Source organism: Condylura cristata, unplaced genomic scaffold (genome assembly GCF_000260355.1).
Source record: "Condylura cristata isolate star-nosed mole 26May11 unplaced genomic scaffold, ConCri1.0 scaffold00001, whole genome shotgun sequence".
Lineage (NCBI taxonomy): Eukaryota > Metazoa > Chordata > Mammalia > Eulipotyphla > Talpidae > Condylura > Condylura cristata.
The window spans coordinates 76,426,802-76,450,789 of NW_004567102.1; the positions used below are offsets into that span (position 1 = coordinate 76,426,802).

The 23,988-nt window shown below is 38.6% G+C and overlaps 1 protein-coding gene across 1 annotated transcript in view; it reads left to right on the forward strand.

Annotated features, from left to right (window-relative positions):
* LOC105853295 (utrophin-like) overlaps positions 1-23,988 on the forward strand; it is a 183,028-nt gene that overhangs the window by 66,505 nt on the left and 92,535 nt on the right. The window contains exons 2-3 of the mRNA XM_012721274.1: positions 7,209-7,381; positions 20,401-20,557. Coding sequence (XP_012576728.1) covers positions 7,209-7,381; positions 20,401-20,557 — 330 coding nt within the window. The remainder of the gene's footprint in view (positions 1-7,208; positions 7,382-20,400; positions 20,558-23,988) is intronic.

Here is a 23,988-nt window from a genome sequence, read left to right on the forward strand (position 1 = left end):
CAAGCTTTCAGAAAACTGGCTCCAAGGTGAGATAATGGTAGGTCTTGCATTGATGGTTTAATCTGAAAAGATGAGGACCAGTGAGATGAGAGCAGTTCTAGAGTAACGTAAGGCCTGAGGCAAACCTTACAGGTAGCAGTTTTTCTGTGAAGTAAGCTGAAAGGGGCTATTCTCGTTGATATTTTGAATTCTGGAGAAGGTCAGTGGTTTTATAACTTACATGGGATGTCTGTTCATAAATGGATATTGATGCATGATTGAGTCTGTTATTGGGTTATTGAGCCCCAAAATGTGGGAAGCCAGAGTTGTGGTTTTCCAGCACATTCAGAACAGACATGCACTTGCTATTCAGAGCCCTGGGGATCCAACAGGAAGTTTTTGCTGTGTTACTCAAGGTGACAGTTCACCAAGGATTAGGAAACCCCAACTGAAGAGAATCAAATGTACCCCAGAGTGACCAGAAAGGGCCAGCAGGAACAGGGACTTCTCACCAGGCAAGATGACCCAGTAGGAAGATGTACCTAACCACCTAGCAGGTGGTGAGTATGCTTACAGGTCTCTACAGTTTAACTCGTCATTGACCTGGCACAGAAAGCTCACCCACCTCTGTGACTCATGGAAGTCCAGCCAGCACAGTGGTTTTATTGCTGCTGTGACTTTCATGAATTATGTTCTCCTTGAAAGTGCTTCATAAAGGAGGAATCCGATGGCATTTGTGGCTGTTAGTACACAGCTATACTTGAACCGTGTCCTTACACAGAGCCCTGCATACTGTGTGCTCTGTTTACTTAGCAGTCACAGAGGGTAGAATGATGGATACTTTTAGCCCAGTGGCATTTGGAGTTGACTGTTGCCTTCTATTAATTTAAATCATTCTGCTACTAGATGATTCATGACGGTTACAGTTCTCTAAGAGAGAGTGTATTGTGTGTATGTGTCTGAGTAGTGCCACCTTGGCGAAAGCTTTGGTAAATATACTGCTCATAGTAATGACAGAGTGAGAAACCACTCCATGTTAAATTTCCTTTACAGCATTTACCTCCTTTAGAATGACTAATTCTTGCATAATAACTTAGAGCTCTATTTTACTGCTCAATTTGCAATATCTAATTTTAAAACAAATTAATCCTGAAAGACAGTAAAGTGCCAGTGTCAAGGCTTATTCATGTATTCTGTATGTAGTAAATATGAAAGATGTGTGAGGGATATACCAGCCACCGGCTGAGTTGAGGGCAGACCAGATAACCCCTCTGAGCTTACAGCCTCTGGGAAGTTACAGAGCTCCAACAATAAAGGCTTTTACTATTGTGCATGTGTAGTGAACCAGTCAACATAGAGGGACCTGCACAAGTTTCAGGAGGCCCCAGTTGAGTCTGGGTGTGGTGACGTTCTTCCTGGAGAAATAACACTTAAACTGGTACAAAAAGATGAGTTTGAGTTAAGGAAGGAAGTGATGTTGTGTGCTGTTGTGCATGCATGAGTGAGGGTGTGAGGGCTGGTATGTATTGAGGAAGAAAGGGATCAATTTTTGTTTTTCATTGAGGGAACATTGATTCATAATGCTGTATATGATATGGGGGAATAGGTCCACACCTCCTCAGCTGTATGTTACCATGCCATCCCCACCAGCAAAGCACCGTGATCCTTTAACATGTCAATTGGGCCTCTTCCCACTTTGTTCCACCCCAGAATCTTCTTCCCCTCTAGCATTATCAATTCTGCGGTTGTATTTCTAGGGTTAGGGTTTAGTTTTGTCACTTTTGTGTTTTCTTTCTCTATATTTTACATGGAGTGAAGCCATCCAGTATTTTTCTTTCTCCTTTGGACTGCTATCACTTAGCATTATCTCCTGCAACTCCATGTTGATGCAAATGTCAAGAGTTCACCATTTTTTTTATAGTTGTATTGTATTCCATTGCATATTTATACCATCTTAATCCACTCATCTGTCTTGGGGCACTTAGGTTGTATAATAATTTAGGAATTGTAAATAGTCCTGCCCGGAGATATGTGCACATATATCCCTGTGAATTTAGTGCTTTGGTATTCTTCAGATGAAAACAATTTTTTTGAGAAAAATATTCTTGTTAATAGCATTGTTTGCTATGTTGCAATTTAAGATGTAGCTTGCTTATTATTATTGCAAGTTGACTTACTCTAATTATCTTGGAAATGGGCAGTTAATTGTAAACTTGTTCCACTTAGTAATTTAACTATTTTTTCTGCTCCGTTCTCTAATATGTATTTATAATCACAGGTAATGGGACAAGAACATCACTGCCATTGAATTCTTTATAAATGCTGCTGTAATCCAGGTGATACTGTTTTCTAGTGTCAGTGGGATTTTATAATAATAGAGAGGTTAAAACATTTAAATTAATTGATGGAAGAAAATGTAGCATATATTATGTTTAATTGAATAATTTGTTGGAAATAATTAATTGGCTAATTGGTCTACGCTCCTACAAACCCACTGTCTCCGAGTATAATTACATATCACCAACAACCTTTGTGGTGTTCTCTGGTGGTTATATCTTTTTAGGTCATATCAACTATAGTTTTTAAGTGACGATTCCTCATTTTCAAAATCTAAAGCTCTGACAGTTATCCTACCACACCCCTAATAATCAATCCTAACCTGTCTCCAAATCCTGGCCTTCATTCTTAAAAGGAACTTTGCATTTGTTTCCCTAATGTTTAACTATGTTGACTTAGCCTGGGCCTCAGGATGTAGTCGGGGAGCTGTTGCCAACCTCACTCCTTCACCTTCAGGAAACGGGTCAGGGCTCCTTCAGAGAAAACACTGCTGAGGCCTTGTAGGGTTATGTAAATATGCCATGCAAAAGGAAACCACAATGATGTCAGCAAGACCCTAATCTCTTCTAGCACCAATTTGGTGATTGAGCATTTCACGATGATATTATTGTCAATCTCTGGTTCCTCTCAGCTTCAATTTGTTTTGTTTATTATTATCTAAAGAAATGTTTTTGGCTTTTGCTTACATAGCCACACCACTGCTTGATTATAGAACATTATAAAAAAATGAGTTATATAGGATATACCTTATAAGTTTTATGTAGATAGTATCTTCATGGGACATATTTATAAAGAAATGCCTAGTTAAGGGTTAAATTAATATTAAAATATCAGTTATTAAATAAACAAACAAATGTTTTTCCTCATTTGTGAAATTTATTTTGACCTGCATAGCGGAGGTTGACTCCCCAAAAGATAAATGGCTGATCTCTGTGAGCTTTCGTGACCGTCCTCTGGAAGGTTGTTTATACTTCTGTTGGTGTTTAACTTAGAGGAAAATATATAGTCCTCTTATTCTAACTCCTGGCTGTTTTTGAACTTTTACATATGCTTATGGTGTTAAAGGTATGTTTCAAGCCTTTCAAGTAAATCCTTAATATACTTCTCATGTTTTGTTTCCAAATCTTAGTGTGACTAGTTGATACCGTGTGATGGCCCCTCTGTGCACATGGCCAACTTCTATAACTAATGATCAGTGATGACTGTGCCGCTTCCTGTTCAGAAAGGCCTGCAGGTGACAGAGCTGAGCATTTAGCAGAGAGCCTCCCAACTGTGCAGCGCAAACCCTCTTTCACAGAATCTGAATTCATTTGAGTACTTGATGCTCTACCAGGGTCATGACCCGCCAGCCTCGCATGCTGGCATCTTGACTTTAAAGCCAGTGCCTCATTGCACATTGATCTGTGAAGGAGCGTGTTTCATTAGCTGCATGTAATTTTGAATTTCCACTGAACAGGCAAAGCTTTGAAGTGCAGAAGCCTAAATAATTTTAGATTCCCCATGTTACATTTTTCTAAATGAAGAGATTAAACAAAATGATTACTACATTCCCTTCCAATGATTTAATTGTCTGATTTTTCTTGGCACTTCAGGACTAATATGATAGTCAATGAAGCAGTCAAGGTGTATTTATGCAAACATTTATACACTCGTCTATCTGTCCACCTGTCTCCCTCATTTATCATTGTCCATCTATCATCTGTGTGTAACTATTGTCCATTAAACCCATTCTGTGTAACAGAGTTACATACTGAAGAGGAAGTAAAACTTGATTTTTGTCTGTAGAAACTCCTGATAGACTTGGCCAAATGTTAAATAAAAGAATATAACGTCTGTTGATTTCCTTTGATCACTGGTTATTTTGAGTTTCTTCCTATTTTTGATGAGGTTCATGTGTGGAAGGATTTCCCACATATTGAATGTTACATTCCAGCGCGAATTTGGGGTCACCAATAGTGCCCCTACCCTAAACACCAATAGTGCCCCTACAGAGATGTTTATAATCGTCGTCTGGGCCTGTGACCTGGGTCCCTCCGTCTCCATTGTTGTGGCTGGGTGGGGAAAGGCATCACCTGATCAGAGAAGAGGAGTCAAATTTGCTTTCTGGGCCTGCTATCCAGATTTCCTGGTGCTGTAAAATGCTTTGATGAAACTTAGAAAACTATTTATGGATCTTAGAGCCTGGCTGTCTGGTTTTCTATGTCTCTTGAATATGAAAGGAAGCAAATAGGTCGGGCTTCATCGGGGAGGTTGCAATTTGAAGATGCCTGTGACATTAGGTGTGTTCCAGGGATACTGTTGTTTAGGAACTTGCACAGGAAAATTTGAGGCCAGGTTTTCCTTGGCAGTAGAAAGAAAAGAAATACCTTCTTCACTGTGTCCCAGAGCTTCTTGAGAAAGATGACTGTCACATTCATAGAGTGCAAGCTTAAAACTGCTGATCTCTTACTATGTCTCTTTAGCTTTCTTAAAATTCATTTCAGGACACAAAAATAGATGTTCTGCCTTAAAGGATACAACTGGTCTCAGGAGGTGACACCAAAGAACCTGTCAGCAGAACTTTCTTTTATAACTGGGAATTTCTACTTGGAGCTCCCCAAACTCAGATGGCAATGAGCTGTGGTTCCCCAGTATAGTGCTGTCCAACCCAGAGCCTAGAACCAGCACCTGGCCCCCTGCTCATGAAATCAGAAGTGTCAGCCGCCTCAGAGTGTTTGCTTCAGGGTCACCCTTATTCTTGGTGTGCCAGCGCGTACTTTGCAAGGAGGCCTGCTTTGGCTGTGCCTTTTGGGCCAGAGATTGCCAGAAACCAGTTGGCACACAGGTCTGGGGCACATGCTTTGCAGAAGCTGTCCCTGAGACTGTGCTCACCTCTCCCCCATCCAATAGCTATTGTGCAGCCATCCCAGGCTGAGCTAGTCCACTGTCAATTCAGGCAAATGGAAAAGGAATCTTGGAACCTTAGGTATGTCTGACATTCCTTTAATGCTGAAGCAGGGGACTAGATGCAGGGGCAGAACAGCAACCAAGCCTCCTAGCCCCCATCATGTCTGCCTTCTCGGGCTGGGTGTCTGTGTTTATAGGTGTGTGTGCACATGCTTGTGCTCCTGGGCACTTTTTACACTTTGTACAGTATCACATGTGAGCAATGGAACCTGGGAGGAAAACAAAGCTATGGGTGGTGGCTGTGCAGGCTGGTGGCAGAAGGCTAGAAAGAGCCTGAGTTACCCAGTTTCCTACAACATCACACTCGGAGCGTCTCTTACAGTGCTTCTGTCTCTTACCCCCATGTTCTGTCTCTTACCCCACTGTAGGGCTCTGCCCTACAGTGCTGATCGAGCAGAGGCCTTCCCGCATTTGCTCTGGCTAGTGGCTCTGCAGCTGCCCAAGGAGCCCCTAGTGAGATCCTGACCCCTAAGTCTTGCTACTGGACGGGGTATGTGGTGTAGTGAGTTATAAATGAGCAACAGTAGGCTGAGTTGTCAGAATTTCCAGGGTGCTTATTTAAGTTGGAGAAAAATGAAAGACTAAGATTTATCAAGGAAAATAGATGAGAAGGGTAATGAACCTATAATATTTGAGTTGAGTTTCTTTTACTAGTTCAGATTCTTTATCCAAAGTGTGTGTGTGTGTGTATGTAAATATAAATGTGTGTGTTTGTATGTGTATATATGCATACATTTTTTTTCTGGCAAACTATTACCCAATATTAATTGTTAGTGAATGTCATGGATATTCACCCTACTGATTGTCGCTCTACCTTGGTCTGCTTTTCGGTACGTTCACACTCATTTGCTTGGTGCGTCTGGTTGTCATACTAGAATTCGCTGTAACACGATTGCTTCCATTTTATCAAGAAGCAGGCCTGATGGCTAGATCAGTGCAGATAACGGTTTAGACACTGTTAGACTGGAAGAGTCAAAAAATCAATAGGACTTTCTGGATTTAAAATTTGTTTAATATATCTAATTAATTAGATAATTAAGTTAAAATACTGCTTTTTGTAGAAACTTGGAAATTCAGAGAAGCCTAAGAAGAAAACTAAAATCTCCTTTAATCCTAAGCAGACATGGCATTGTTTTGGGTTACTTCTCATTATCTTTTAATGGATATGTGTGTGTGCATTAATACCAATTTAAACAATAAAATGTGCATATGTAAGTTTTCCTAGCATAGGTCATTTCAGCATTTTTAAGGCTTTTGATTAATATTGCCAGTATACTTTCTCAAAGTGTGAGTCAAATTTCATGATTAATTAATAGCACTTCTTGTTTTACTTAAAGTACATTCAAATTACTTCATAAAAATAATTTATTGATGAAATAGAGAGTGTTCTTTTGTGATTAGTTTCTAGTACAGGGGATAAATTTTTAATAAAAATCTTTTAAAGGTTTAGAAATAAATTTTATTAGATTGAAAGAAGGAATAATTATTTTGTCTCAATATAAAAAATGCAATTAAATTATGTCATGTCTTAGGGATCTCTATAGGGTTTCCTGTTTTGAGCATGTTTGCCTGCATATAATGGGGACAAAAACATAGTATTGGGATTTTAAGCAGTGTTTAATGATCTCACAACAACTTGTAATATTTTGGAGGTTGCTCATTAAATCTAAAAAGCTAACATCTACCAGTAAATACTTGAAATTTGGATGATGGTACATTCTGTTTTGAAAAACTGGGCAATCAGTGTATTGAGGATTTAGAAACTATTATTTGCAAAAAATAATAGGGGAAACATTTGAATCTGTTACATTTGCAATATAATTTAACTGTTTTTCTTGAAACAACTCATCTGTGGACTGTATTAAAACAGTGTATACCGGCAACTCCAACTCCATGCAGTTTGGCATTTGTACATAACATTTTTTATGTTATCTTTTTCTCTTCAGGACATCCAGGCAGAAATTGATGCCCATAATGATATATTTAAAAGCATCGATGGAAACAGGCAGAAGATGGTAAAAGCTTTGGGAAATTCTGAAGAAGCTACTATGCTTCAACATAGACTGGACGATATGAACCAACGATGGAATGACTTGAAAGCAAAATCTGCCAGCATCAGGTCAGATGATTCCTTATCAAAATAAAAATAGTCAGATGGATGTTTGTGAGTTTATATTGATTTAGTAGAGGCTGGGAAGGCTTTCTATCATGCTACTTCCTCACTAACAGATTTACATGTAAAGACTTTTTCAAGGGTAAGTTTCAGTTTTAACTTTATTCATGCTAGTGCTTTGTACCAACTGTTCCTGACTATTCACAAGTTTTATAACTTATTTTAAAACTAGTGATGCTTGTAACAATAGTGTTACCAACTTTAGCTAATTATGGAGTATTAACCTTGACCAAGCATGATGTTAGGCTCTTTAGAAATATATACTTAATATTAAACAACTTCTAATAAGAGACATGATAAAATCCTATCTTCATATGAGAAACTTGATTGTTAAGGAGCAAAAGCCACGCCCGGATTTGAATCGAGAGCTTTTAGACTTTTGACAATGAACATGTTTTGCTTTATCATGCTGTTGGTGCCACCTATTTTAAGGTGTAGTTATAGAAATTAAACATCCCTTATGGGCACTGAAGTGTAAAACTGATGATTTATGCCTACAGTTGGAGAAAGTAAAATTAAATATGTATGATACCTGAGAACTAGAATGTTGACTCAGAAAGGACCTTGAAAAAATACCTATTCTGACAAATTGATGCTATTTGGAATTAGGAATTTTTGAATGAGAAGCAATCAGTGATGGACAGTTCCTAATTGGATCTATATCGGTTTAGAGGAAGTGGATATTATTGGCAAAGACCCAAAAGAAGAATGTTAGAAAGACCTAGATAGAGGACCATATCCTTGCTAAATTCTGTTTCCAAATGGATGCTAATTTCCACTTCAAAATTTATCTGCATTTTAAAAATAATCCTCTTATTGATATCACATTGACTTACAACACTGTATGTGACTTAAAGATACAGAATTGCACCTCTTCAGATAGATGTTACAATGATATATCCACCACCAAGGTACCTATAGTTTGCCACCCTGTTTCTTTTGGTAAATACTACTATTTTTTTTCTTTAAAGATTTATTATTTATGCATACAGAACTGAGGTACAGCACAGTGCTGCAGGGGTGGTGAGAATCTTCACCAGAGATAGAGTAGGGGGCAGAACAGGCAGATTGATGATGTACAGTGCTGAGGAGAGCAGTGGGCGAGACAGGAGAGGTCCGCTATGCCATATGGGTCATCTCCAAGCTGGAGGTGCTGGGGATCAAATTCGGACTGAGGCAGCTGCGTCTAGCTTGCAGTGCTGTGCCCTAACCTACGGTGCCACCAGTGAGGTCCCCCCCCCACCACATTTCTTTTTGTTTCTCCTTCTTCCTCCCCCACAAGTCAGTTTTTGTCAGATTTTGGCTTCCCTTGTTTCCTCTATGTTCCGCATCAATGAAATTATCAGGTATGTGTCTTTCTTCTGTCCTGCCTCCAACCCCAGCTTAGATAATCACCTCTGGTTCCATCTGTGTTGTCATAATGCTGAGTTAGTCTTTTTTTTTTTTTTTTTTCTAATAGCTGATTAGTATACCACTGGGCATCTATACCACAGCTTCCTAATCCACTCAGCTGTCCTTGGGCATTTCAGTTGTTTCCATAAACTGGCTACTGTGAGCAGTACCTCAGTACGTGGGCAAGCATATGCTTACATTAGTGCGTTTCCAATCTGCTGGCAATTACCTGGCAATGGAAATGCTGGCTCGTAGGGTAGGTCTATGTTCACTATTTTGAGAAATCTCTATATCTTGCTACAGTTTGCAAAATTACTGCACCTGTCTATATCCCCACCAACAGTGTTAAGGGGGGTTCCTTTTTCTTCATGTCCTCACCAATGCTTGTTCCTGATCCTTTTGATGGTGGCCATCCTCATAGTGTGAGGTGATGTCTCATTGGCCTTTTTTTTTTTTTTTTAAAAATTTATTTGTCATACAGAACTGGGGTACAGGCCAGAGGCTTAGGGGCGGTGAGAGGCTTCACCAGAGACAGAGCGGGGAGCAGAACAGGCAGATCGACGAAGTACACTGCTGAGGGGAGCAGCGGGCGGGTCAGGAGAGGTCTGCCGCGCCATGTGGTCACCTCTGGGGCAGGCGGGAATCGAACTCATGCAGAAGTGGCTTTAGCTTCTCAGTGCTGTGCTTTAACCCGCTGCACCACCAGGGAGGGCCTCATTGTGGTTTTGGCTGCATTTCACTGATGATAAGTGATTGTGAGCATTTTTTCAGGTATCTGTTGGTAAAATTTCTGTTTATAGTATAAGATCATGGTCTAGTTTAATTCTGTGCCTTTAACTATTTTCCCTAACATCATGAAGAACTGTTTACTTCTCCTTTGTATATTCTTGGCTCCTTTGTCATAGGTTAACTGTCCATATAAATATGGGTTTATTTTTGAGCTCTCCATTCTATTCCCTTGGTCTGTGTGTCTATTTTTATTCTGACATTCTACTGCTGTGATTACTATAGCTCTATAGTACATCTTCAGCTCTGGGGCATTTGATGCCTCTATCATTTTAGTCAAGATTTATTTGACTAGTTGGGTATTTTGTAGTTCCTTATAAATTTTAGTAACATTTGTTATGTGTTTTAGAAGAATGTCATTGAAACATTGTCAGGAATAGCACTGAATTTATATGCTTTTGGATAAAATGGCACTTTTAGCAATGTTAATTTCTCCAGTCTATGAATAGTGAACATCTTTCTATTTTTGTATCATCATCATCTATATCTTTAACTAATATCTTACTGTTTTCATTGTACATATCCTTCTCTTCCTGTTTTAAGTATACTCCCGGGTATATAAAATTTTTGATGTGATATTAAAAGGGATTGTTTACTTAATTTCTTTCTCTGATCATCCATTTCTGAATATAGGAATGTAACTGATTTTTGTAAGTTGATTTTGCAATCTGCCACTTTACTGCATTTACTCATTGTTTCTATGATGGCATAGTGATCGTTTTAGTTTGTAATATATATTGATGAGTATAATATCTTCCTATTGTACTGATTCTTTCATTACTATATAATGTCCAAACCTGCCTTGTGTCACATGTGTTAGATGGAGTTCAGCTGATGTATATATGGCTGTTCCTATCCTTTTTTAGGTCCCATTTACTTGTACATTTGTTTTATAAACATTTACTTTGAGCCTATGATTATCTCTGGAGTTCAGAACTGTCTCCTGGAGAAAGCAGAACATTGAGTTTTGTTTTTTGATCCACCCAGCCACTCTCACCTTTTTAATTGGTGAACTCAGTCCATTTATAGAGTGTAGATAGACATACGAGAATTTGCTGCTGTCATTTTGTTCTTAGGTTTCTTATTCTGTTTCCTTGTTCCATTTTTTCAGATTTTCCTTCTATTTAGATAGGAGAGCTTCTTTTAGTATATCTTGTAAGGGGCATTCTAGTGTTTGCAAACTTCTCCAACTTGTTTCTTGTCTTTCACCTGGTTGAGTTTATTTTTATGTTAAGAGATGTACTGAAAAAGTAAATGGTGTTGAACTTGACCCCTTGATTTTACTATTTATTTTCTGATGTGGTCATGTCACTTGGTCTTGCTGACTCTTAATTTTTGCATTAAAAATGAAAATATAGCTACTTAACCTATATGATTGTGAAGATTGAAGTGAGTGATCTGATAACTTCATGGTCTATGTAAACTGTATGTACATGTAAAATCTACTTTATTATTTTCATACATAAAATATCTTAGTGGATCTATTTTTACTATTTTCATAGAATTGTTTCATAGGGAGAAGTCACCAGTGATTGTTATGTGTGAATGACTTAAAAAAAAAATGCGTAAAGCATGCCCTGCAAGATTTTGATTCTTCTGGGACTCATAGAGAGAGGTTTGTAACTTCTTTCACTAAAAGAAGGAAGTAATGTAGCATGACCTGGGAAGCCTGCATAAATACCCTGTTAGAAATGAGTAAGCATAAACATCCTCTTTTTTTAATGAGATGAATATTAGAGAGTATTGTACAGAGAGAATGTATGTGTACTTGTTTACAATTTCATTTAAAACTAACCAGCTCCCACTCAGTTGCAATATATGTTGCCCATATATGTAAATAAATAGAAGTATTTAAAATGTCAACATGGTGAAAAACAATCACTGAGATTGTAGCAGAACAAACTTCTGGTCTAATGAGTTAAAAGCTATAGGGCTGGCCCTGGTGAAGACTGTGTATATGTTGCTGAGATACTCAAAGTAAAGGGTGAATCCTTTCAAAAAGAAAATGTAACAAAGATCTTTATCATGAAAAGACCGTTACAGAAAAAAAAAAATTCTTTGACCTTCCCTGGATATTAGTAGTTTAGCCTGTCAAATCATATTTAATTCTGAATTGGGCAAAAAGATTTCTTAATTTCAGTTGGAATACTAATAAATAAATCAATGAATGCTATTTTTGAAAGATTAGAGAATAGACATTTGTCAGTAAATTTCTGCATTGTGATAGATCAAACAGTCTAATATGATGTGTTATTAACTTGATAATGAATTAAAGTAATTTTTAGCTTCATTACCCACTTCTGGAAATGCAGACACTTAGTGAAGCATTTAATAAAAACTTTCTTCAACATTTAAGGCATTTTAGCCATCAACTGGGGTCCCTGTCCCCATGGGCTCATAGTTCTATCCAAGTCAAAGTGACCCCAAAGGAGGAAGTGGTTGCTTCTCTCAGATGATCATCAAGGGCTTCATGAAAGAGGTGTTTTTTGAGTAGAGCTTTGAAGGATGTGTAATTTTCCCCCATATTGATTGAAAAAGAATGTCTAAGCAGGAGACTCAACACTTTTCAAAGAACAGCTAATAAGGTTCTGTCTGGCTGAGAATAGAATTTGCTGCTAGTATAGAGGGGTATCGTAGCTAGAAAGAAAGAAGTGGGAGGGAAGTAAGACACAGTCTTGAACACCTCTGTGCCTGTACTCCATCGCACTGGTAATGGAATTTGAGAACTTTGAGTTTAGGCAAGATCCCTTCAACTCAAATATGGGGGACACATTAAATGAGCAAAATTCTGAAGGCAAGGAGAGCTATTAAAAAACCTTTTCAGTATCTTGAAAAGAAAAGAGTCTCTAAATAGATACTTAGATACTTGCTGAGGCGTGCAGGAGCCATCCTGTCATGAATAACCAGTAGAAATTGAATTAGGTCAACTAGATAAATGGCTGGATGGGGAGTGTTCAGCTGGAGGTGGCAGGTGAGCATTGCAAGCAGGCAAGTGGGTGAAAAAATGAGAAAAGAATCCCAGCAAAGAATCCCAGGAAACTCTTTTACATAAGGAGCAGGTAACAACTAGGGAAACCTGGGAAGGGAAGGAGGAAGTGACTGTCCTTGAAGAGAGAGTATTGTCAGGACCCTAGGGAGATTGTGAAAGCATGGCTTAGAAGTGTTGGCTGCTTGACTTAGGGGAGTAAGAGCAGAGTTGCAGAGTTCAGAGCAGGGCCTTGGTGACTTTTTCCAGGGCCATGTTTTGGTGGAGGGGACAATCTGATTGCAGAGGACTCAAGAGTTAGAATAGGAAATGAGGATGTGGAAATGGAACTCAGTACTTAGTCTGCTTTCTATGTAATTTCTGTGAGGGTCTCAGGGGAGAAGCCATTGCTATATCTGTGTTATTACACATAACAGTATCAAAAGTTTATAACAGCTGGAGGGCCAGGTGTGTATCTAGTTTAACCACTCTGTACTTTCATATAAATTTGATATGTCCATCTGAAGGAGTGTGTGAGTGGTACTATTTTTCATTTTTAACTTCAAACATATATAAAAGCAGTTATATTAACATTCAACATTACTTGGACACTTACAGCAGTTACCGTGGTTTATTATCCTCAGTAGAAGACCATCAGATGTAAAGCATACCTCAGAGGTCATCAGATAGGGTAACATTTAATAATGTCATGTTGTGGAGTTAAACAATTGAAGTTCAAACACTGGCTTTTCCAGTTAACTGCTTTGCCATGATCAGCTGGTTGGTGAGCCTCTGTGTATAAAATAGAGATCATAAGTATATAAAATATGTAAAACGGGTCATAAAAATAACTTTCTTGCAGGGCCTTGAATATTTCCTTCAATTCAACTCCTTAAAATCCTAAAAACAGTGACACCTGGTTAGTGCCAAAGAACTGTGAAGTATTTTGTTTGGCATTGGTTTGTCCAAAAGACATAGAAATCTCCCTGCTCATGTCATAGTTTCTAATGTGGGGGATTTTTGTGAAGGTCCCAACAAAAGACAGCCCTCTTTTCTGGGTGGATTCTGCACAAATGCAAAATGAAAATATGGCCAGTAATTGACAACAATGTCCTGTTGATAACTGACAGAGGACCACAGTGGAGGAGGGAGCTTTGAAAACTAAATGGGGCTATTAACTGGGCTCCAGAATGAGGTAAAATTACCAGGAGTTGCTTGTGGAAGAGGGTGAGAAACCTTTGGTAGAAGACAAAGAATTGTCTCTGCAAGTTTGCTCTCAGGAGGGTGGGTGAACTGAGTGTTGCATACTCAGTCATCAGCTTTTCCTCAGCCATCAGCTTTTCCTCAGCAATCATGCTTGGACTCAGTGTCCCTATCCATAACTTTTTATGTTTTTTATTTTTATGTTTCCTTTTACTTTATGTATAAAAGCTATATCCCTGTGCTGCTTATATTTCACAAACCTGGCCATGTTATCTTGGCATCTCTGAAATAACTGACCCTCTAGATTGTTCTTCAGAGCACCGTTTATTCACTGTCTGTCACCTGCCATGTGCTTCTACTGACACTGAGTTTGTCAGGCTAGGCAGAGAAGAATCCTCTGTTATATCCAATTAGAATTATTTATAACACCATCAGTAAAACAAGCTTTTCACATTAAAGTTATGGGCTTTCTGGAGAAGGTACCTTCCTTCATTAAGCTTATATATGCCAGACCTTCTGTATCATTTTACCTAATGTTTATAGTTGTATCCTATATCTATAATTAGTCTGTGGTATTCTAGCTTGATGGCCTAAAAATGCACACCCCCTATTATTTTCCTTTGTGGGCCTCCTCGCGTTCTTTCAATTTCTCCTTTCTGAACCCACCTTTCTCCTGATCTTTAGCCGCTTCAGTCTTTCCTCTTTTCAGACTCCATTAGCCCCTTCTACCCAGCATGGATTCCAGCATAAACCATTTTCAATCACATCAGGAACTTGAATTTCCACTCCTCCTTCAATTTCCTGTCTACTTTTCCTAACTGACACACAGATAACCACACCTCCTCGATCACCTGCTCTTAATTCTGGGCTGCCTGGTGTTGTCCTAGAAAGTAAAAAATGGTAGTACTTCTTCCAGGTTAGTTTGACACTCAGAGTTGATATTGTGAATCTGAATGGTTTCTTTCAAACTCAGCACATGCCTCTTTAAAACATTTGGATTTCTCTTTAGCTTCCAAACTGTTCTGTGCAGGTGGCCTCACTTCTATTTTTCTCTTGGAATGAGATTATCTGATAAATGTCCCTTCCCTGAGTTCAGTCTTTCCAATGGATGTTTACTTGTGCTCAAGAAAGAGGACATTTATTCTAGTTTATCACTTTTTTCAAAAACAAGTAAATAAAAGAGTGTGTATAATGATCATGATAAGCTATTGATTGAACATGCATATGCCAGAACCACATGCAGTGTTTTACAGAGATCATGTCTGTCCACCTTAGAGCTCACTGGAACTGTTTAATAATATGTGGCACAATACCTTGGCCTAATAATTTCAGTATTACTTTATAGTCCTTTCAGATAACTGATAAAGCTTTTTAAAATTTTTTTTTAAAAAGATTTATCTATCTATGCATACAGAACTGGGGTACAGGCAGAGATGCAGGGGCGGTGAGAGGATTCACTGAGACAGAGTGGGGAGCAGAACAGGCAGATCGATGAAGCATACTGCTGAGGGGAGCAGCGGGCGGGTCAGGAGAGGTCTGCCACGCCATGTGGATCACCTCTGGGGCAGGGATCAAACCCATGCTGAAGTGGCTTTAGCTTCTTAGTCCTGGGCTTTAACCCGCTATGCCACCAGGGAGGGTCCTGATTAAGCTTTTTAAATACTGAAATCCAAGGCATCAAAGATTACTTTGCAATAAAAACTATACATGCAATGAGATCAATATTAAGGGAATCACATGATTGAAACTTTAGAAAGTGATATAGCCTCTTGGAAACTTTGAAAATATTTTTTTTCTCCCTAGAAAAGATGAATTGGAAATATATTAATAAATTTGGGTGCATGGCTTAGATTTTTATGTTAAATCTATTTAATTTAGGATTATGTTAACAGCCACTTATTGGCTTAATGATATTTAATGTAGATCTTTATTAACGTAGGGTTTCCAAGGACAGTGAAATTGTCCAATCTAATGAAAACAGAGTGCAAGATAAAATTCTATCTTCCTTCTCTTTTATGACCCTCGTAAAACCCCAGAGTACCTTTTTAAAAGAGCTTAGGGGAGATTAACCTTTTACATCATCATTACATCTAATGTTATGACATTTTACAGTATCATTGACACCCTTTTTAACCTTAGCCAGTTGATTGTGCTATTCATACTGTAAAATGACTAACATTTCCTTTCCCCAAACCTGTTGGTGGGGGAGAGACTGCCGTTATCCCTTTGCCCTGGTATCTCTGGCTCAATCAACACTTTTCAATAAAGTTTCAGCCTTGATAGAAATTCTCTATCTCTGCTGTTTGGTAGCTACATGTGTCAAGTTAAGTACTTGAAAGGTGGCCTCTGTAACTAATAAACTGAAATGCACATTTTATTTCTTAAAATTTAAATGAAAAGCCCAATTTTTGTGTTCTTTTCAACGTAGACATTGAATTCTGAAGGCTTTACCCTTTACTCCAATTAGGGCTTCATTTCCTTTCTGGAAATGGGAATCATCCTCTGAATATTTCCTGTTATGGTGGCATTACAAAGGTATTTTCCTTTATTATAACTCAATTTGTGATCTGTTCGTTTCACCATTAACTGAAGAGAAACATAGGTCATTAGAGGGCCAAGTTGAGCATCTCGTTCCAGTAGCCCTTCCGAAACATGGGTAGTGTGTCTTGGCCCCTCTGAATTTGGATTGTCATCTTCCTTGGTCAGTCTGCTTTCCAAAAGTTTTTTTGCTTGTCTTCAGATAGAGCTGGCAAGTTCTTGCCTGTGGCTTCAGATGCTCCCCTTGATGAGGTTGGACCCCAATTCTCTCCCTGCTTCCTGAGCAGTGTCTTCTTTCTCCGAACCATCGTCTTCACAGAGCTGTGGGCAGATGTCAGATCTCAGGGTGTATTTAGTTTATTTGTCTTCCTCCTAACTTGACTCTAGAACTTTCTGTTTCTGAAACAGTAGTGACTGATTTCAGAGCTGGTGCTTTACAAATATCTGCGTTGAATAAATGAACAACAGCACTTCACTTTAATAAATGGGCCTCCTTATTCACCCACACCTTCCCCCATTTTGCATACCTGCCTGCTGAGAGAACAATAAAAATGTGCTTGAAGAAACCTTGAGAGGTCAAAGCTTTTGTTGATTTAAAATAGATATAAATGCAGGTTTCTCCATCGTTCTTTTCTACTATATTTAAATGATGAAGAATCATTTTTGTGGAACTTTACCCCCTAACTTGTTTTTTGTATTATATATTTTTTAAAAATAACTGGTCACGGCCCTCCCTGGTGGCGCAGCGGGTTAAAGCACTGCACAAAGAAGCATAAGCCACTTCCACATGAGTTCGATCCCCGCCTGCCCCGGAGGTGACCACATGGCGTGGCAGACCTCTCCTGACCCACCCGCTGCTCCCCTCAGCAGTGTACTTTGTCGATCTGCCTGTTCTGTTCCCCACTCTGTCTCTGGTGAATCCTCTCGCCGCCTCTGAGCCTCTGGCCTGTACCCCAGTTCTGTATGAAAAAATAAATAAATCTTAAAAAAAAATAACTGGTCACTTTAAAATATTTGTAGCTATCAAATACATTATTCAAGCTAGAAAGGAATAACTCTGTGAAGCATATTTGTGACAGAGAGCCATGTGCTATGTTGAGGCTACATTCCGCCTCAGTATCTATTGTTTGCACGTTCAATACCCCAAAAGGAACTGAAACAGTTGGGAGTTAGCACAGTAAGTCAATTCCCCAAAATGTGAGTTCCCATGAATATCTGTTAAATAAAGAAGCATTTTAAAACTCTGAAAACATCATTGATGACGAGTTATCTCTAGTCTTGGGGAAGCATAAGCTTTGCAGTATGTAGAGTAAAAATGAGAAAGAACAACTTATTAAACACAAACTTAAGGTTTCTTATTGCAAAGGATTCAGACTATAGCCCAAGAGAAGGCTTTCATCTTGGAAGATGAAAGAATGGCATGGAAACAAGAACACTGAAGGCTACTACGGCAGCGTGCATTTATTTGGGCATATGGGAGTAATCCACTAAGCACATAGTTATAATCTGTTGGAGAGGAACCAGAACAGATTTTCCAGGCAAAGATTCTGCAGATCAGATTTCTTTTTACTGTGGAAGGAGAAAGATACAGAGACACACATAAACCAATACCAGTTTGTTTTTATTTCAAAGTCAGTACTGTATGTCTCTTAAAAAGTGTTGCCTTCATTTTTATAGACAGTAATTCAGGTCCTGGGTATCATAAGTTTCAGTGATGAGTAGCATAATTTCCGTGCAGTCAAAATAGTTAATTGCTTAGGAAAGGGCATCCACATGCTCTTCTACTCAATCACTGTGTGTAACTGGGTTTCCAAGGAATGTAACATTTGGCTTAGTTATTGATTAGAGACTTCAATGCACATGGAAAGTAGAGGGTCAAATAGTCTGTGAGTTCAAGCTGTGATTGTATGTGTGTTTAAAAATACAGGTAAGAAATTACAAAAATTTGGTGAGCTATATTGTGGCAAAATGGTTTGTAACTGCAAAGAGTTTTTCATTTAATATAATTGAAATTACTTAGTTCTCCTCTGTCACAGTGAAATGTTTTGTCAGGGGTAGGTAATTGCAGTTTGCTCTAAAATTAATCAATATGAACACAGGAAAGCTGGCAGTCAAGCAGAACTGGGGTCTTGCTAAATCACAATTTTGTAACACGAGGTCACTGATAGCACCTTAGACTGAATAGAAAACATTGTAAGCGCAAGATAATAAAATGAAATTTTAAATTATATAATATTCCCCAAATTATTCAATATGTCAAAATTCTTTATTTGCATATTATTTTTATTTCATTTGTAGCTGTTTTGAATTAAACATAGCAACTTAGAGTTTGAATAGTTTGTTTTATGTTAGCTGATGGAGCACGTGAATAAATATTGTAGGATCCTTGGCTTTTGCATGAACTGTTTGCCAGCCAGTTCCTGACAATTTAGAGATATACATCACTCAGAATTTTTTCCTTGCAGCCAAAAATATTAGCTGGTAGACTGTGGTCATTAATTTACGAATTAGAGAAAAAACTAGATTAACTAGAGATAAATGAATCTTAGTTCTTCTGAAAACACAAACTTTCAATGCAGGCTTAGGGTATTTTTCAGCATTTGTTACAAGAGCGCCACCAAATGTGACCAGTGGGGAAATTGGTGATCAAGTTAGCCCGAGCAGCACTGTCAGCTTGAGGCAGAGGTGCAGGCAGATCAGACAGATGTCCCAAAAGGAAATTGCTGGTAGGGCTGAGGCTGTGGTGGTGGCTGTGTCTTCTTGGAGGCCCCCAGCGTACTCAGTGAAGGAGCAGGTTTGTGGAAGTGGATTCTTAATACCAAACGAAAGGTGAGCGTAATTTTAGGATGTGAAACCTAACCAGGGACACAGCAGGCCTACGTCTGCCCTCAATGTGGAAGGACATGGACACTAGATGATTTCATTTCACCCATTGGGCGCTTCACATAAGTCCACACTATCCTTTGAGCGCTGCCGGGTTGAGTAAACGCTGTTTCCCTGAGTAAATGCTGATTCCCGGAATTTGTGGAATTCCTCTGACCATCTGTTCAAGTGGTGTGGGCTTGAGACTGGATACGTGGACCTCCTCCGAGGCCCTAGCAAGGGTGACTAAAGATTTCATGTTTTTATTTAAATTTCTATTCTCAAGGGCATTTGCTCTTATCTTAAGCACATGCAAACAACTTTCCAAACATGGCTCCTTGACAGTGAAGTTCATAATTACAGAACGTGAGCCTACTTTTTGTTGTTAAAACCAAAGGTGTATTTGAACCAGAGACTGCCCCTTTAAATCGGAGTACAGTGTGCTATCATTAGTGACTTATATACGGTTGTTTTTGATACCTCACGGGCATTTGTCTCTTGGTGTCCATCAATCTCATACCAAATAGTGTCCCGACTAAGCAATTCCAATTGTTGTCCGATTTTTTATGGTAAGTGTTGGTGATGTTCTGCTTTCAATAATTTACTTGGTTATAAGATGCATTAAGACATTAATAATTTCCAAAAGTAATTGGCTTTTTTGTTGTTGGAAAGAACAGTGGTACAGCCTGTTGTGAATAGTCAGTGTGCACAAAAAATAAATTAAGATGAAGGAAATAGTCTCAGTAGGAATCACACCTGGTTTGTGTCTTTCCAAGCCTTTTATTTGTCTATCATTTCCCGTTCTCTATCTTTCTTCATATATGTGGGTGAAATTATACTGGCATGTACGTATATATGCACTCTGTATGAACTACAGAAATTGTTTTATAATTTTGGATTATATTGTGAGCATTCTTTTTGAAAGCTCAGATATAAAGCCTTTGTACTATGGAGGGACATACTTTGCTATTTGGACATATATTACCAATAAATATTATGAATATTCAGCTTACTTGGATAACTACAAGCAACCTATTCTGGCTTATTAAAATCACTAAATAAATACTATAATTTTCATCTGTGAAAATTTTCTTTCACAGAGGGTTGACTTCTTTCTTGAAAATGAATGTTCATACACGATGACTAGGCTAATTTAAAGTATATAATTCCTTTCATGTAATTCAAGCTTCTAAATGTGGTTAGTGTTTTCTCTCAACAGGGCCCATTTGGAGGCCAGTGCTGAGAAGTGGAACAGGTTGCTGACATCTTTAGAAGAACTAATCAAATGGCTGAATATTAAAGACGAAGAGCTTAAAAAGCAAATGCCCATTGCGGGGGATGTTCCTGCCTTACAGCTCCAGTATGATCACTGTAAAGTAAGTTGCCCACATGAAATGGAGCACATGAAATGGTGTCTTTTTTTTCTTCACTTCAATTACAGTAAAATAAATACTCAAGTTAAAATTTTAGATAAAATTTCAGATAGATATCAGAAAACCTGTAGGTATATTTCAGAATTGAACCAGCTATCATGTTTCTATCCCTCCCTGCCAATTATTTTGGCATTTAATTTAAATACCATGCATTTACTTGATTTGTTTCAAATTAATGTGTCTTTTCATCTTTACCCTAATTTTTTTTCAGGTATTATAGATATCTATAGAATAGTCCCCTTAGCATATAATGAAACATATTTTAAATATTTAATATATTGGAAGAATTTTTTTCAATACAAGCTAATTTCAAGTTCAGAAATCATAAAATCATAAAAATGATGAACTATTTAGTTTATAAAAATGAATAGTAGGCCCTCCCTGGTAGCAAAGTGGGTTAAAGCACAGCACTAAGAAACTAACGCCACTTCAGCTTGAGTTCAATCCCTGCCTGTCCTGGAGGTGACCCACGTGGTGCGACAGACCTCTACAGACCTCTTCTGACCCGCCTGCTGCTCCCCTCAGCAGTGTATTTCATCAGTCAGCTTGTTCTGCTCCCCACTCTGTCTTGGTGAATCCTCTTACCACCCCTGCACCTCTGGCTTGAGCCCCAGTTCTGTATGCATAAATCAATAAATGGTACAGGCCGGAGGCTCAGGGGCGGTGAGAGGCTTCACCAGAGACAGAGTGGGGAGCAGAATAGGCAGATCTACGAAGTACACTGCTGAGGGAAGCAGCGGGTGGGCCAGGAGAGGTCTGGCTCGCCATGTGGTCTCCTCCGGGGCAGGCTGCAGGCGGGAATCGAACTCATGAGGAAGTGGCTTCAGATTCTTAGTGCTGTGCTTTAACCCGCTGCGCCACCAGGGAGGGCCAATAAATAAATCTTTTTAAAAAAAGTAATAGTAAAAAAGAGTATAAGGAATTTGGTATTATGAAAACAAATTTAAGTCATCAAGCACATGATCACTGCTGTATTTATAGTTATTTTTATGTTTTATTTTTCTGAGCTATGTTATTATCTGCTCAATTTTCTGTGCCTGCAAATGTGTGTTTTCACTGTAATGAAAAGATATGCTGAAATTTTATTAACTGACACATTAAATTCCTAGATCTATTGTTTAAATATTTTGCCTTATTAACTTGCCATTAGTTCATTTAATATTCCTTCCTATTCATTAGCTCATATATGGGGTATTAGCTTATTTTCTTATATAGTTTCTATTCTTAACATACACTGCAAGTTGTCATTCTAAATATACCCATATAATGTGATGTGAGAATTTAATTCACTTTTAAGTGATAAATATGATGCATGCATCATTTAAAGAAGATAGCATCCGTGTATTAATGTATCTCAATGCAAAATTATAAGACTGTAATTTTGTTTCAAACCCTTCTACTAGGTTGTTTAAATTATTATGTGGGTTGTTTTTGCTTTTCTACTTGAAAAGTGAATGTGTTTGAAAAAATAGCTCTCAGATTAAAAAAAAAAAAAAAAAAAACAACCGGAAGGCTGTTGGTGCAAAATGTGCAGTTATTCTAATTCCAATAATAATAATGATGATGATAGAATATTTTAAGTTAAAATTTAGGAAAATGTTTCCTTATACTCTCTCTCCAGCTTTCCCTTCTATTAACTGTTCTTGTCCATTTTATGGGCTCAGATAGTAGTGAGGAAATAGAGTAATACAAAGCATTCTAATAGAATTGCTCTGTGAGGAATAAAATCTGCTGTGACTGTATACTACTAGCTTCAATTAAATCTTGAGACGCAAAGTGGCTTTCCTCTTCTGACCTCAGCACATCCTTGTAGTAAGTGCTGGCTCTGTCCTAACACCTCCCCCAGCACAGTTACCCTGCTTTAGATTATACTGCACTCCATCTCGGAGCATTGTATGCCGTGATGTATCCCACGGTGGTAAGGACCATAAAGAAGTGAGCAAGGTCAGGAGAGAGAGAGGGAGCAACACTCTCCGCAACAAAGGTAAGACTTACGTAGAGAAGGTCAGGACATTAAATGGGGTGGGTTTTGCATGGAGACCTGAATATGTAAAGGTACTCTTAAGGCAATGGGGACAGAAAGACACAGGCCACAGAAGTTGTACAGTTCTGGGCATATTTAATGAGCAGTCTGGGAGCAAATTCAAGAGTTTTTTTTTTCTACCTTAAGCAGTTTATAGCCAACTAGATATTCAAGTCTAAACTTGGGGGAAAGGTCAGGGCTGAATAAATTATCAGTATTTATATTATCCATGGAATTGAATGAGGTCATCTAGTAGGCATGAATTCCACAATATGAACCCTGAGCCACCTTAGCTTTAGAGTTCAGAAGGATTTAGAGAGAAGGCAGAACCAAAAGATAGAAAAACCAAGAGAGGGCCCTCCCTGGTAGCACAAGGGGTTAAGTTGTAGCACTGAAAGCTGGATGCAGCTACTTCAGTCCAAGTTCAACTCTTGGCCCTGGAGGTGATTCACATGTCGTAGCAGACCTCTCCTGACCTGCCTGCTGCTCCCCTCAGCAGTACACCTTGTTGATCTGCCTGTTCTGCTCCCCACTCTGTCTCTAGTGAATCTTCTCACCACTCCTGTACCTCTGGCCCCGAGTCCTGCACCCCTGTACCCTAGTTCTGTATGCATAAATCAATAAATCTTAAAAAAAATAAAAGAACCAAGAAAGAACAGAATCTAGACTACTAAAGGAAAATATGTCAGGAAGAGGATATAATCACAAACACCTAAGAAGTTGAATTGACCAGCTAAAGACATTCTTGTTGACTTTGACAAGAATCAGTCCATTTACATGATGGAGCTGGAATTAAGATTGTGGTAGATTCAAGAGAGAATATGAGCAGAGGATATATAGAAAACCCTCATGATTTTTTTACAGCAAAGGAAACCAAATTGAGGTGGTAGCTGGAAGGAGTATGTGGGGTGATATAGTGGTTTTGTAAAGTGCTTAAATGCTTTGCCTTATTAACTTGCCATCCAACATGTTCTTTGTTCATGGAAATGAATCTGTGAAGTGGGAAGACAGCAATGAAGATGAGACAAGGCCATGCAGGACCAGTGATGGGGATAATCAACCAGTGATCAAGCATCAGTGGAGTGCTTGATCTTAATTAGGAGGGGAAAGAGTTCATACATACTCTTTTTAAATATTTATTTATTTATGCATACAGAACTGGGATACAGACCAGAGGTGCAGGAGTGGTGAGAGGATACCCCAGAGACAGAGTGGGGGGCAGAACAGGCCAACTGACAAAAGTACACTGCTGAGGGGAGCAGCTGGCAGGTCAGGAGAGGTTTGCTGGGCCATGTAGATCACCTCTGGGGCAGGGGTCAAACTCATGCTGTAGTGGCTTTAGCTTCTTAGT